We start from the raw sequence: 16,615 nt of genomic DNA, 5'->3' as shown, positions 1-16,615 counted from the left end.
TGACTATTTTCAGCACTTTCTGCAAGAAGTCTTAATGTGCCACATAATTCAGAGGATTTCAACAACAATGACCAAAACCAGCCTCCTTTAGGTGGTTCCTTTCCTATCATTAGTTGGTTTTTCTGTATTCTGCAAAATGACTTGGCCTTCCTTGTTGTCCAGCTCATTAACTGTAGCTCCCACTCTCAAGGAAAAAAATTTGAAGAATACATTAATTTACAGATGGGCAAGTATTTCTTATGATAAAAAAAAACTATGTCACATGTGATATAAGTGACAAAAGAATAAGCATCAATTGTTGTGAGACCTGTAAAATAAGGAAGAAATGCTTCCATAATACAAAAGTATTCAAAATTACATATATATGTTCACTATATAACAATGCTTTTGTTTCAAAAGAATTCTTTTTTAGGTTTATATATTTCAGTTAAACAAAATTTGAGGCACTTTCTAGGACTGCAAATTTGATTTGTGAGAATGAACATGGGTCAGAAGAAATTATAAATCTAGTCTGTAATTTTATTTCATTTTATTTTCTCCTGGAGGCACTCTAATAGAACAAAATTAACTCCCAGAGTTACCAAATAAAGTTCTCGGCTTTCCAGGATGAAAAGCTATCGTTTGTGTTCACTCTTTTAGGACAAACACTATAAGCCCAGTGGGAATTGTTAACTAATAAGGTAATCAAAATTGCTTTTAGAGATGCACTCTAAACACAAGAGGAGAAACAGGAACATATAATACTGACCAAGCAAACGTTATTTTAAAGAATCATTATATCTGTAGTGTCAAGAAGGATTCACAGAGTCTGTGGTCACTGTGTAAGGTGAAGTACAGTGTGGGCAACGGACTCTTTGAAGATGCACTGTGAAGGACAAAGGAATTCAAAGAGAGATCATGAAGAGTTCAGTTCTGTACAACCCCTGAATCTGTTTCTACAAGAGACATATTCCAGATGTGACACCTTCTACAACATCAGGTCATTTACAAATACAGATGCAAAGAGTTGCTGATAAATTGAGTTAATTATTGGTTCTAGAAACCACTACATCACATAATCAACTGGCTTCTTGGAACAGTTGTGCCAAAACCAGGAGATCATTGGCAATGAACAGGTTACAGAGAGTCTAACTGAGAACAGAGATGTAGCTCTAAAACTACCATTTATTTTTGCACCAATCCACCTTATTCTAGAAAAAAAATAATTTTACCGTAAGATCTTGCCAGAAAACAAACCGTATAGGATTTTTTCCATATAGAAAAAAAATCAAGGATCCACTCAGCATTTTTCTGCAGACAGAAGGATGCAATGGAAATGCAGAAAAGACAACCTTTTCCTGAGCACTGCAACCTGTGGCAATCCAAAGCAGTGCTGCTGAGACATGGTTCCTTTCCAAACCTTCAGCTCTGGCAAGACTAGAGAAAGCTTTGGTCACAGACAAGCTCTGAAACAACTTGACAGTACAATGGGCCCAACATCTCAAGTTCAGCTAACACTAAAATACGAACAAGCAACCCTATGCCATGTAAAACAGTTTCAAAATAAAGCAGTATTAAAATCAGATGTGGTGCTGAATGTGTTTCTAGATGCTTTTACAAAGGCCTTCAGTTCAGACCCTGAACTCTTCAAGTATGCCAATGTTCTCTACAGAATTTCTGCTTACATCAACCAAAGTTGCGTATGACAAAGATCTATAATCTGTCTCATCAAAAGTGAATGATTTATTTACACTGCAGAAAGATATAGTTTAATAATTTGCTTTTGAAGGATCAGATATTTCACATTATTATTTAAGGCCATTTATTTGTAGGAAATGAGTTAAACATGAAAGCCTTTACATGATAATGATATTTAAGAGTCTTCAGTGATTTTACTTGTGATACTTAAGTGACTTTAAATGTGGAAGATAAGTTTCTAGACATAGCCTAGAAGGTTTACTGAGCTTCTGAGTTAAACATTCCAATTGAAGGAAGTCTTCTAAAACAGTTCTTCAACAGAGAAAAAGTTAGGGATGACATGTGCAACATACCACCTCACTTAAATGGAACTCTTCTGACATAAAGCTATACTTGATTATTCTCAATAGAAACAAGCTCAGTATCAGATCCAATCTTACTTCAGATTGTAAAATACTTACTTCATATGGTAAAATAATGCCATTTAGTGAGCTAAAATTATATTGTATCTGTATAGTAAAGACCTTGAGCATGGAATACAGCAAAAAGCAGAATTTACTAACACTTGAGTCATATTTAGGCAATCAACAAACCAACCAACCAATCTACCGACCAACCAACCAACCAATCAACCAACCACAAACACATAACAGTAACAAAAAGATCTAAACTTTTTCCACAAGAACTAGAAGTACCCAGGGGGCATTTACCAGCTAGTTATTTCTCCACCCTACTCCAACAACATTGAGGTTTCCAGGCCTGAACTACCAGTACCAAGTGTTTTAATTGTGTTATTTCCAACAAAAATTTTTAGTGAAAATGCTAGTCTGAATCTCTCAATACAAAATATAAACAGCTAAACAGCAGAAAATGTTGTAATCCATGCTTGCTTCTTCAATGGAAAAAGCAGGTATCACAGATTCACAGAATATTCTGAGTTGGAAGGGAACTCCAAGAATCATCGAGTGCAACTATTAAGGAAATGGCCCATAAAGGGATCAAAGACACAGCCTTGGTATTAGTAGCATTATGCCCTAATCAACTGAGCTAATCTCAGTATCAATAAAAGTTCTTATCCTGAGCCTTGACTCAAGGACTCCCAGACTTGAGCACTTAACCAGACCAGACTGGTAACTAGACCAGAAAGGTAATTTTAACTTTTCATCCAGAGGAAAAGAATGCAACAGCTAGAATAAATGTCTTCCAACAGCAACTCTAAGTTTTTTTTTCCTTCAGGTTGTTACTATCAGGATGTGAGACACCCTAAGCACAGGGTATCTTCTTTATCAAGGCACAGTACAGCAGCAAAATTTATTAGCAAAAAATTTAGATCTGCTTTGCCTATGTAAACATCAGGTATTGTTTTAGTCTTCTTTGGTGAACAAAAAGACACTTTTTCCCAAATACATTGTACTAAGCAGTGAAATTATGCTTTCTGGCCCCTTAATTTAAAGCTAAAATTTATTTCTATTAGGTGTTTTGTCTGTGAGGTACACATGAGTGTAGCTCTCTGCTCTGATTAAGACTGAACACCTACTGTGTTCACCAAATAGATGACCACTTTCCTTCTAGCAGTTTGAATAAATGAATATGATTAGTGGTCAGCAAGCTGACAAATGACCTTGCTAATACAGATAGGTTATCTTAATTTCATCAAGATGTTTACTTTATCAGGAGTGTTTTCAGCAGCATACACAGCTGGAAAGCTGTGTGCCACCATGTTTTCCTCAGCACATGGGCTTCTTTCATCTTTTAGATTGGTGTCCTCTTGCTTAGAGAACACAAGCACTTCAGATACAATCTGCTAGGGAAGATAGTGGAGGGCACTAACAATTTTAATAGAGCTGATAGGTGAATTTCACATTTTGAAGGTCTATCTGTATTGAGTGTAAGCAGATGAAAGAAAAAAACCACAAAAATACTATGAGATTTTTTTAAAACAATCCTACAATTTAAACAAATACTGTTGGATTCAATGATCTCAGAGGTCTCTTCCAACCTAAATAATTCTACTATTGTATGAAATATGAAAACAGGTAGAATGTCTTTATGTCCATGCTAGTTTTTCTTCTTAGAAAAACCTGCACTGTATCTCCTTTGAATATACACTTCTATCTGCTGTTTACACCTGTTTTTGAAGTGTATTTCACTTGAAAAATTAGATGCAATATAACATATTAGTATATTGGTTATGCCAACTACTTTGAGTTCAATAGAAAATGTAAGGGACATTCTAAAAAACTCCTAATTTACCTTCTAAGAAACTGCAATAGTTTTTGTATCATCATCTGTGAAATGAATTTGAATGATGTATCAAATTTCTTCAGGTCTAGAATCAACCTAACAGCTCCTGTTCCTGGAGTACAAGCATTTTGAATATCTGCATGAAATACAGACTAAATGGTTCCTTGGAACATCTGTTCCAGGAACATCTCCAAGAGAGATTTTTATTTCTTTTAAATAGAAAAGCACTGTGAAATGGTCTTCAAATCTAACTACCTGAAGCGAGCTCATCTCAGAAGAAGGTACTTTGGTTTGCCTTGAAAATTGAATGTACACTCCAGCTTTTAAACCAAAGGTTCTTGGCAGCTGCCATCACAGAGAAGGGGTGCTCCAAAAGCAGCCTTTACTCTCACTCCTTCCCATTTGTATTTCAATTTACAGATTAGGTTATCACAGGTAAAACATGTCATTTCTATCTTTCCATTTTTTCCTGGGACAGAAGGGAAATCAGAAAGAATAATCTTTCCTTTAGTGGCTGAGTTGAACATAAGGGCTTCTCAAGTCTCTTCATAGATAGATAAATACCTGCTCTTCAGAGAGATTCAGATTTAATGGAAATTTAGAGGATATGCTACCCATTGATGGAGAGGTTAAAACATGAATTTTGGTTCAAAGGATTGTATACAGAAGTATAAGCACAGCATTTAGGACTCATTAAAAAGTTTGTTTGGTTTTTTTTTTCCTTGTAGTTTCAAATTAGTATTTTGGGATTTATCAGACTGTTAGGATACATCTGTGTGTTCCAATTCCTTTAGATTATCAATGACAAGGCTACAAAGATGTGATTTTCAAAAAGGCTGTGATGTTTTCAGTGAATGCCCAAGTATTTCAATAGGAGCTGTTTATCTACATTACCTGTACACTATCTACATTTGCTGAGAACCCCATCCAAGATTCCCATTCCTTTAAACAAAAAAGGAATGGGCAATGACACACCAGTGACATACCTGAGTTTCCCAGGATTTACCCTTTTCTATTGGAAAACTGAATCTGACCTAAGAAATGGTAAAATACCTTAACCCTTACCGTCCTACCCTCACCCTTTCCCCTCTTCCCCATTTCTGTCTCTATAGCCTGATGGAATTCTTCTGTCACCAATGCTTATGATTTTAATTGTCTTGTTCAACTGGTCTACAGCTACCTCTGGAAATTTTCTGAACAGCTATCATCTACAGCACCAATGACAGAAACTTTTATGAGAACTATGTAGGCATCCCAGTGACCAGTGGATAATTCTGCATTCTGTTTCTAGGGACAAGAATACTATGACACTAATCAAGACTTTCTGCTAAGGTGACTTATAAGGTGGTGTGCTACAATGTTACAGTGAGTCTTGTAGTGAGCATCAAGTGATTGAGACAACTAAATTCATAGCTGACAGATCTCATTTTCCATATAGTCAATAGATAAAGGCTAGTCATATTCAGACCATGTAATTTAAGAACAACTAATTTTGCACCTTATTTTCTGGAAAATCAGCAGTCCAAAATCTATCAATGCAGCTTATGCTACAAGCAGGATAAAGCAAAACATGTGTATCTCTCTTGGAAACAATAGGAAAGAAACTATTTTTAAAAATATGATTTATTGATTAGCCTCTAGACCTCACCAAAACCAAACTGTTATCACTCTCTACTCTTTGGCATAGGCAAATTAATTGGTCCTAATTAATTGGTTGAAAATCTTCCATGTAAATCATCTCTGCTCTAACTGGGACTGTTTCATACTGATTACTATGTTGATACTCAAAAGGATCATAAAGTACTTTTCCAATACAATTCTATTATCACTTCTCTGATTTCATGAGGAATTTTTCTTAATGACTAATCATTTAGATAGAACATATACTTATTTATTAATGTACATTTTTTAAATTACTGGAATAGCATGAGTTTCAAAGCAAAACTTGACCCATGTAAGAATTAATTTCAAGTAATATGCAGAGCAGCTAATAGAGGTACCTTTGTAAATTTTTTGCAGTTCTTAACCACAGCCTACTATATATGGAAGGAAAGCAGTCAAAAAACAATGTCAGCCTCTTCACATTGATTAGGACCACTAACTGCATGTGTAACTGTGTTGGAATAAGTAAACCACTGTGTTTCATTATCATAGAAAAATAAACTGAGTATCAAGCCTGCTGGCTTGCCAGAAGCAATTTTCTTGAGCTCTTGAGATTTGCTTTAGTTTGTTTTTTTCTTTCATCATTTTTGATAGTGTAGATTCAAAGTTTTTAATGTCAGCTGAAATCACAGCAGCAGTTGCACCATAATCTAAGCACCTACAAACTTAGTCACAGCTATTTTTCAAGAAACTGCTGGACATCTCACACTTGCTCATCAAGAGAGCAACAGCAGTTGCACATCAGCCTGATCTAACACAGCTTCTCTTCCAGGTTCTGAAACAGCAGAGCTCTCTGCAAAAGGAAATTACTTCCTTGTTGCATCAAGCTCATGCAACTTTTAAGACTGACCATTTATTCTCTACCAATTTTGTGGTAAATTCAGGCAATTGAGGAAACACTACAGATGCAGTATCTGAGAAAACTCTGATAGCCACCCAGCTGGCCACCATCTAGCCCAAAGGGAAATTATACTTCCAAAGTCTTTCTTTAAGATTTAAGATCTGACCTTACAGAATGCTGAAACAAAAGTCATACAACTTTCATACCTGGTTCCTAAGAGGAATCCAACTGAGGAGTGCTGAAAGCTTTTCTTATATTTTTATTGGTTAGAAAGGTGAATCTACCCAACCAAAAACGTGTTCCCTGGAAATGGGAACAAAATACTTTTTAGATAGCTCATTAATTTTTGCATGATTCCTTCATTTCACCCCAGTGCATTATGATGTCTGTCATCAGCATAAGGAGTAAATGGACAGTAATTATATTTTTTGAAAGTATTATACAAAATCCAATATCCCAAAAAAAGAGACAGTTGAATCAGCTAATCACATTGTTACTGAATTAATTTGGTTACTACCAGTAATCTATATGTCTAAATGGCATTTATGCCATGGCATGATAACAAAAATATATAAACTTTAGAAAGACGTTATCTATGTAAACCTGTCACTCACTGTATTTTTAAGAGAATCAACTAAAGTACACAGAATTCAAGTCTAAAAGATCCAAAGTATAATATAATAGTTCTGAATAGTTTCCTGGGGTGGGGAAAGTATAGGGAAAAATTTTCCAAGGGAAGAGGTCCATTTATGCTCACAAAAATTATCTGCAAACTTGTGACAGAATTTATGTGGGCAATTGTTGACATTCTATAAACAGATCTAGAAAATACCCCTGCAAATGATCAGTACAGGCACCCAGCTGTAGCTGATGCTTTGCTTGTACCTTTGTGAATATTCTCCTGGCAACTGCATGCATTAATTCACTGCTAGGATTACATTTTATGCAAGCATTTTTAGCATAAACATACCTCCACCCTCCTTGCTTGAAATGTGAGTGCTGGTGTATTAAAAATATTTGGAAGACAGACTTATTAAAATAAATGTTGAGAACACAGTGGGGTATATTTTCAGTGTGGAGCAGAGAGATTTAACTGCATGACTTCCATTAGCTTTAATGAGAACTGAACAGCTAAATCCTCACACACCACACTAGAAGATTAACCCAGAAAACACACATTGTTTACTTTTTACTAATACTCTGATTATTACCACGTTCTTCCTCCTCCTCCTCTTCTTCCTCCTCCTCTTCTTCCTCCTCCTCTTCATCCTCCACATCTTCACCTTCCTCTTCATCCTCTTCTTCCTCCTCCTCAATCTCCTCTTCTTCTTCTCGATCTATCTCCTCATCATCCTCCTCCTCGTCACCTTGCTCCTCATTATCATCAGAATATTCCTCCTCTTCTTCATCCTCTTCCTCTTCTTCCTCTTCCTTTTCATCCATTTCCTCTGTTCCATCAGTTTCATAGCACTCATCTACTGAAGAGTTATCTGCTTTAACCACAAAGGGTTTTCTTTTCGGGGCTGGTTCTTGGGGTTGCTTATCTTGTGTTTTTCTTTTTTTTGCCAACGGACAGCCATAAACACTGTTTAAAAATAAAAGATGAAAATTATTACACTATCTTCCAGATTTTATTTAGTCATATGTTCTAATTCTACATTATGATTAGTTGCTGTTTGAAAAATGATTGTTTTTAAAGCAAAGTTATGTTTAAGCAATGATGACCAAGGGGGAGGACACAAAACCTGTGAAAATGCAAGTATTATTTGCCTGAAAATCTCACACATACATGACAGCGTAACAGTTTCAGAAATTATACAAATGTGTGATTCTTCTCATTCATTTTTATCTTCTACATGTTACACTCCTGTCTGGACCAGACGAATATAGTTTAAAAAATGCCAATCTTGTCGTACCTGCAGCTAGAAATAGAAAATTAAGCAATAAAGCAATTACCCTTTGTAGTGTTCAGTATTTTTATTGTGTGCAATTATGTTTCAATTATGTTTAAATAATAAAAATATGATGATATTTTAAATGTTGTTCTTTGTTATCATTATACATAATAACATAATAATACAAAAATAATAATGTTTTTTCTCTATTATATGCTACAAGGCTGGACAAATGGGAAAGCAAGCTCCCCAACATAACCAACCCCAATAATTATCATGGCCATTGTTTTAGAAGCACTCTCATATTTAAAAAAAACAAAAAACAAAATAATAAACAAAATCTTTTGTCAGTGAAGAAGGCCTTTTCAAAATTGAGTATCACTTTCTTAACAATCATTTTAATGCATTGTAACAGAAACAGTACTTCAGAGTCCTGGTCTATCAGAGTAGCCACCTGTTTCTCAAAGGTCACATAACCTGTGTTTGCTGAACCTGATCTCCCTTGTGTAACCTCTACAACCTTCTGTGCAGAGTGAATGCACATAGACATTACTTTTTGCTCAAAGAACTTCCTCTTTGAACATTTTCATTGTGTGATTATAACATTACTCAAGCTACATCAGTTTTCAGTCTCCTTCCTATGATTAACCAGTTTATTTCAACCGTTCTTTATAACCTTTTCTGCATATATAATATACTCTTTTATATTATTTCTCCCTTTATCACAATACACTGAGTCTCTCTTATTTTCTTCCACTGTAATAATGCTTCCTATTTTGTTGGTAGACCACTGAAAAATCTGGTGCTTCACCAAATTTAGTACTACACTATGTGGTGTCCTCATGGTCTTGATCTTGGTCTAATTTTATTGCATCCCAGCAGGTATGCATCCCAATTACTTAAACTGTTACTTAGGTACAAACAATTCTATTTAAGCACACAATCACTTTTTTTAAATGCCTAACTTAGGTATTATCTTACCTAAATTTCAAACCACTTGTTCACAGTCTGCCTGGCACGCACATATCTAATGAACATAGAGAGTCACAAGCGACTGTGTCTTTTGAAATCCAATTCAGTATGCCTAGCCAGATTCCAATGCACCTCACTTGGGAATAGGGTAGTAATCCTAGCAGAATATGGATTCCAGACACTTGCATCAAAGTTGAGGCCTAGTGGTGCAGGCTAGAGGGGGAATAGATCCTCAAACTCCAGATTCCAGAGCCATGCTCCATCCAGAGGGCATCTTTGGTGGAAGAGCATCCTCTTATGGAAGACAAGTCCCAGTAGGCTTGGAAGCAAAAAACTCTGATGCAACAGGCAAGTAAAAGCCCAAATCTTCACTAATTTTAAGAGCCCTAAACCTGAAAAAGTAGGCAGACCTAAGCTTCTGGTGTTTCCTCTTTGGACTATATTTGTTTCTATCTAAAGACACTTTAAAGTAAAAGCTATAAATATCGAAGAAATCTTTGTACTAGATCACCACCACAGTTCAGTGCCAAATGACTGCCCTGCCTCTCGTCCTGTGCGTCCTCCTCTCGGTCAGGACCCAGCTGCCCAGAACCAAGGGGAAAAGTAGGGCCTATTTCCATGGAAAACATTCCACATCACCACAGTCAAGGCACAAACAGGAATTCAATCTCCATCTCTCTGGACACTGCATAAAACCTGAGGTGAAAGGCAAACACTGTTTCTTGTAGTTCTGACCACTGCAGGTTTATTTTGGTGCTTTCCCTGGTGCTATGGGGATTCAGCAGCTGCCTATTCAAGCTCTCCACATGGAGCTCTGAGAGAAAGCAGATTAATTTTTCCTTAGAACTAGAATTTTGAAGTGTGTTGTGCTGAGGAAAATGGCTGGATAATTAGGGAAGAACCTGTTTCATTTAGGTGTCTAGCAGGGGCTGCACCCTGGAAAACAAGAATTGATCATATCCTGAGGCTGAGGCAGGATTTAGAAACTTGCATATCTGTTCAATGTGATTTAAACAGGTTAACATTTACCGAATGCTTATGTCTTGCTTTCTTGGTTTCTGTTCCTTCTCTTTCCGTGCATACCCTCACTACACCTTCTTCAATGCCATTATTGGTTACATTGCACGTTGTCAAAATCCTGGTCTTTATTTCCACAGATGTGAGTAGGTTTACTCCCAGAAATCCCCAGGATTTCTCTTCTTCCTCTTATTGTAACCTTCTTAGAACTTTGTATGTGGCACTGATGACCCTTTGGGCAGCTCTGAACTAAAAGAGTACCCATAAGACGTGTAACTGTGAACATTTCCCCCACTGGCATTCATTCAAACTAGAATTTTTCTTAGAATCATGGAATGGCTTGGTTTGGATGGGACCTTAAAGATCATCTACTTCCAACTCTCTTGCCATGGGCAAGGACACCATTCACTAGATCAGGTTGCTCAAAGTCCCATCCAATGATGGCCATTTTGTCATATTAAAGCCAGAATGTTAATTCCATCTTGCCCCAATCTTTTTTTTTTTTTTTTTTTTCATTTAGGAACACTAAATACTTGTAACAGTTTTCATCTAGTAATGCCCCAAAACAATCTCTTTTGGAATTCACAGAAGTGTAAGAAGTGAGGCAGAGGACAGGAGGATAACAAATGCATCTATTTTGGTTGGAACTCTTGTTTAATTTTTTGTATTTGACAACTAAAAGTAATTGAATGACTTTTTAGATACAAATTATTGGTCAAAGGTAGACAGAAATTGTCACTGCCAGGTTCTGTCATCTTTAATATTTTATCACATTTTTATGGTCTTCTACACAATATTTTATAAAGTTTGTGACAATCTATGTCTTTACTTGGGATTCAGGGCCCCCTGGAAAGTGCATAACTGGCAATGGAAATCAATTCCAGTTAGCTGTCTGGTGACTTTGATGCTTTTATAAATCTCATTAAATAACTATCTGGACCTCAAGTATTCAAGTAAAGTTGTGAACTTCCACTTTAATTATACTTTTATGAATCTATTGTCAGTGTTTTTACTTATAGAATTAAAACTGAGGACACACCAGCATCTACAAGAAACAAGGATTTGTATATTTTAATGGTTGGATCCAACACTGAGGCTCAGAAATATGTAGTTTTTCTAAGGAAATGACTTATGCTAGTTCAAAGAATCACAAAATGGTTTATTTGGGAAGGGACCTTAAAGATAATTTATTCCAACCCCTCTTTCATGGACAGGGACACCTTACACTAGAGCAGATTGATCAAGGCTTGTCCAAGGCGGCCTTGAACACTTTCAGGGATGGGGGATCCACAGCCTCACCACTCTCACAGCAAAGAATTTCTTCGTCATATCCAGCCTAAATTTCTTCTCTTCCAATTTCTACTCATTACTCCTTGTTCTATCAATAGTTAACTTCAACTCAGCTTTTGTAAACTTTCCTAATTAATCTGTAGATATTCTGCAACCCTGAATCTGTTTTTGTCTTACTTATACTTGATACAGTTACCCTTGCAATGATTCTCCATGTCAAACAATGTGCAATATCAAATTTGGTGCAATGCTGCCTTGCACTGGCTTCCTTCTGCCTTTCAACTGTATACCTCACACAGCTTATAACACCTCATGTACTGCAGACTTCATAGACTGAAAGAGTTAAAAAACCCTCATCATGTGTTTCAGAAACCTGGGAAACAGGCCACCAGATCTGAAGCCGACTGTTAAGCTGCCCTATTTTCTGCTTTTTCTTTCTTAACCTGCTCGGCTCTCATCCTTTCTTCATTAATTTTTCAGATTCTGCCTCCAGGACACTTCTCCCTGTCTCTGGCATGTTCCCTGTGGTGTCCCAGGGAGCACACCAAGGGGAGGGCTGCACCAGAGGCTCCCAGCACCCTCTGCCACTGGCCTCCCTACATATGGAGTGACAGTCTCTCCCACTGACCTATTGTTCCTCATACATTTGTGAAAGTTGATATAATTTGTCCTTACAACTTCTGCAATTTTCTCTACATTTTCAATTTTGGCTTCTGTGATCATCCCCTTATTTGGTTATTTTTAGACTTGTTTATCCCTGCTCAGAGTATTGACCCCATTGATTTATGTGTCATGTCTGCCTTTATCCATTCTTTCATTGCTCCCTATATGTCCCTGGTCTGCTGTGTTTGTTTTATTTTCTCCTCACACTTCAGCTCTCTTGGCTTTCAGCAGCATATATAACTGGGCTTCCTGAGACACACTTCTGAATACACTGCTTTGCTGTGTGTCCCAGTCATCTCTTGTTTTTGGAATCTGTCATGAATAATTCCTGTGGAAAGAATGTTGTTGAATTTCAGAGTGATAAGCTCCAAGAGGACATATATACATTAATAATTGAAGAAATGGAAGAAATAATATATCACTTTATACTCCTTAGTTAGAAAATAACTTATGGCATTTTTTTAAACTTTCATGCAATTTTTCTCCATTAAAAACTTTATCATGCTACTCACTGATACATTCAATAGGAGCATTGTTCAGGAAATAGGTATTTCTTGTCTAGACTTGAACACATTGATTTTTAAAATATTTTTTACTAAGATAATAGAATTTTCAGCAAAATTTGTATGGTTATTATTTTTAATCTGTAACAATTACCATATATATGTAAATGTACATAGTATTGGACCAATTAAATACAAGGGATTTTCTAAATCAGATCACTGACCAGTATTTTTTCCCTCCATGATATGCCAACTCACACACCAAAGTTGGAACATGACACATTTATCTGGAGGTTTTCCTCTTAAAGGAAAATGAGAAAGCGAGAAAGGGAGGTTATATGACTCTTACGAGTTCAGTCAGCTTCAAATACCCAGTTTGGATAAAGTAATTCCTATGTATCATGTTTACCAGCATTCTTTTTTCAGTTGTATCTCTTTTCTATTCAATCTGTTATTTCAGATGCCTCATGTTATAAGATCCAAGTGAAGAAAAATAAGATAATGCCAATGTTATGCTCTAAATCTGAATAAAATTTTTTTCTTGGAGTACTGATATCTTTTTCTTTCTTAGTAGTACTTTGAAAAATCTTATGAAATCTTTTTTCAGACTAAAAAGTGCCCCCAGTAACAGTGTTCTCAATCTTTTTTTTTTTTTTAATATGAGAATTTAATTTATCAGAAACTGAATTATTTGGTAGAGAACAGAATCTAAAAAATTGCTATACAAACACCTAATGAGGTTGTCAGAAAGGCTAAATTAAGGACTTCAATATCTGAAGTGGTTCTGAGGTGGAATTTTATCATAAACAGTTTTTAAAATAGCAAATTAAGAAGAACATGCTTGGAAGCAAACTTCTGCTTAAGGCTTCAGGCAGAAAGTTCCCAAGGCATCTGTACTTGTCCCACTGGATATTGTGAAGTATTATTTTTGGTTTGGACTAGATAACTTCCAAGTCCAGACCTCCAGATGAAGAGTTTTAAGGTATTGAGAAAACAGGCATTTATCAGATAAGCCCTCTTAACAAATCCAGCCTTTTAAGAATGAGTAAATCTAATTAATTTGCATAACACTGCAACATTTTAAATCACTCTCAAGACAGTGACTACTAGCTTGAAAGGGCTGATACCATCAACTGATACAAGTTGACCTGAAAATAAATATTTAGATTTCAGCAAACTCTACACTTGAATTCCCTGCACTCTAGTTGGAAGTCCTTTCCAGCAGATATGCACTATTATAAAGAAGAGCTAATAGCTTTCCTGGTGAAGTTGGAGCAATGAATTGATAGGAATAAAAGAATTATAATAAATTCAGAAAAAGAGATTAATTCCAGCCTAGCAATCTGCCTACTCAATTGCAAGAATAAACTCCTTCAGCTGAAGATGATTTTCCATCCATATTTGAATATTGCTTGCCAACTTGCTACAGGAATGAGTAGCAGTGGACAGTGCTAATTGCAGAGTGCTAAGGTCAAACTTCATGTGGGAAATTAAAAATTACTTCTCTAAGCCACACTGATCAGGAATCTTTTCTACCCCACAGAAGTCCCACATAATGCCTGCATACTCTTATGGAATATGAGAGGTGTTGAGTCAAACTTTCTCAGGCTGTGAGAGCTGAAGTCCAATCACTTAAGCTATAGAAGAGAAAATGGGAAAAGCAACAAGTCAAAGTTCAAGCAAGACATGGGAGTTTTGGGGGGTTTTATTTTAGAGATGGCTAATTGCAGCCTAGAAGATGCAGCTGGGATACATTGGTTTTGGTGCCTCCAACCAGATGAATTAAAATTCCCTGTGCTAGCATCCTATGTGCTATGAATCCCAATGTAGAAGATTTCCAGGAGACTACTGGCGACTGTGCCAGAGCCTTGAATACTGTTCCAGAATCAGGAATGCTTGCAACATTGCACTGCCAAGCACTGTGGCATCTAAGGCCACTTACAGAATGACTGCCCTAACACCTATCTTCTCAGCTGGGGTTAGGCACTAATCCAGAGCCAGTGCTTTGGAAAATCTGGTTTTACATGCTTAAATATTTTTGGAAAAGTGTGAGAAAATTAATATGATTTTTATGTATTTAAATTATAATTTAAATTAAGAAATATATTTTAGGATTCAATAAACTCATCTCTACAGAAAACACAGTTTTCCTGTATTTCAGGCTTTCTTATGAGCTTCTGCCTCTGATTAAATAAATCAGATTCTTATAAGTAGGGAGTGGTTTTATGTGTGCAGTATCAAAACACACCATCTTTACTTCATTTCTTTGTACCAAATAGAACTTTACTGACTATTCAGTTTAAAGTATGTATACCACAGTAATTAAATTCAGTGAAAAGTATTAATTTACCTTAATAGGCACAAGCTACAGTGACAGGAATGAGCGAAATGTAGAACATTCAAACTGCTTTTCCTTCTGCAGTTGCAAATACTTACTTTTTCTAAATTATGGAACATTAAGAAAAATTACAGAAGTGCCCAAATCATGGTGGATCTCAAAGGGCAGAGGAAAACATAATACTTTCTTCACTGAGTTCTAAAAGCCACCTTAACCCTTTTGCTCCTCAGAGACTTTTTAAACATATGAAAAGCCATGCACATACCACAGATCCACCCATGTACAGCAATATTTAGCTAAATGAATCTTAAATAAAAATTGGTGACTAAAAACCAGCATTGCCAAAAGAGTTGGAAGTAACAAATAATACGACACAGAATGATGTGCCACAAGAAAATAATGAAGCTCAAGACTCAAGTATTTCTTCTTTTACAAATTCAGAGATCGAAATATGGCTTTTTTTAAAACAAAATAAAGTAGAATAGCTTTGATGTGGTTAATACAGTCACAGTAAATAAAGTCAAAGCAGGAATCTTTAATTTCATTGGTCCCTATACATCTCCATGTGAAGCATCTTCCCATTGCAGTTCACTGAGACTCCACACTGGCGTTACTGAACCCTGGGACGAACACCAACAAACTAACCTGCCCTCTGGCTGGTGAGATCATTTCACCCATCACCAAAGCCTCTGCTCTTGGGACATGACAACTAAAAGGAAACTTTAAGTTTTGCAATAACTAACTCATTCAAACAAGTTTATGCAATTGGCCAAACACAACAGCTGTTCAGTGAAGGAAAATGAGGCACAGCAATGCATTTCTACATATTGTACAAATATATGGGAAAACTCTCAGCCATGGAGAGCTCGCTTCAAACAAGATACAAAAAACATATGGAACACATCATGAAACTAAAAACTTATGTGGCAGCATAGGTTAGCAAAGTACATGCCCTGCAGTTGTTGATTATTCATAAGTATTTACACAAATAAATCAACATAATATCTGATTGCCCCATGACTTATGATGTCATTGATGGGGTTCATCTCTCACCTACCCCATGGCTTCCAAAACATAAGTCCATACATATCATGAGAAGATACCTTCATAACTCAGGGCAGAGAAACAGGAGTCTCCTGGGAGGATATTCATCTTATCTTTCTTAGACACTTTGCATAGTGACAATAAAGTGAGATGTTGGTGATTAAGTATTTCTACCACTGAGGAATCTGTTAAAAGTGAGACAAGTCCAAGAATTTTTCTCTCTCTTTTTTAACTATCCAGATTCAATAAACACAATACCTAATAGAATGTAAAACCACATACCATAATACTTTCATAATGAGAAACCCAAAAACCTGTTTCTTTCCTTTCTGCAGCTGCTGCATCACTTGAATAATTCTCCCCCCTATAGCTTCACAATTTTTTCAAGACTACCTGTATGTTTCTGGAGTTTCCCTATAATGTTAGGATTATACCAATCCTAAATTGGCAAATACTCAACTTAACTGTG

The 16,615-nt window shown here is 36.2% G+C and overlaps 1 protein-coding gene across 2 annotated transcripts in view; it reads right to left on the bottom strand.

Annotated features, from left to right (window-relative positions):
- The window catches only part of MYT1L (myelin transcription factor 1 like), a 302,776-nt gene that overhangs the window by 95,778 nt on the left and 190,383 nt on the right, over window positions 1-16,615 (bottom strand). For both annotated transcript variants that reach the window (XM_079297496.1, XM_079297497.1), the window contains exon 6: window positions 7,636-8,009. In XM_079297496.1, coding sequence (XP_079153622.1) covers window positions 7,636-8,009 — 374 coding nt within the window. The remainder of the gene's footprint in view (window positions 1-7,635; window positions 8,010-16,615) is intronic.

Source organism: Erithacus rubecula, assembly GCF_903797595.1.
Source record: "Erithacus rubecula genome assembly, chromosome: 2".
NCBI lineage: Eukaryota > Metazoa > Chordata > Aves > Passeriformes > Muscicapidae > Erithacus > Erithacus rubecula.
The sequence above is the reverse complement of the archived record's forward strand: the minus strand, read 5'-3'. Positions and strand labels throughout refer to the sequence as shown.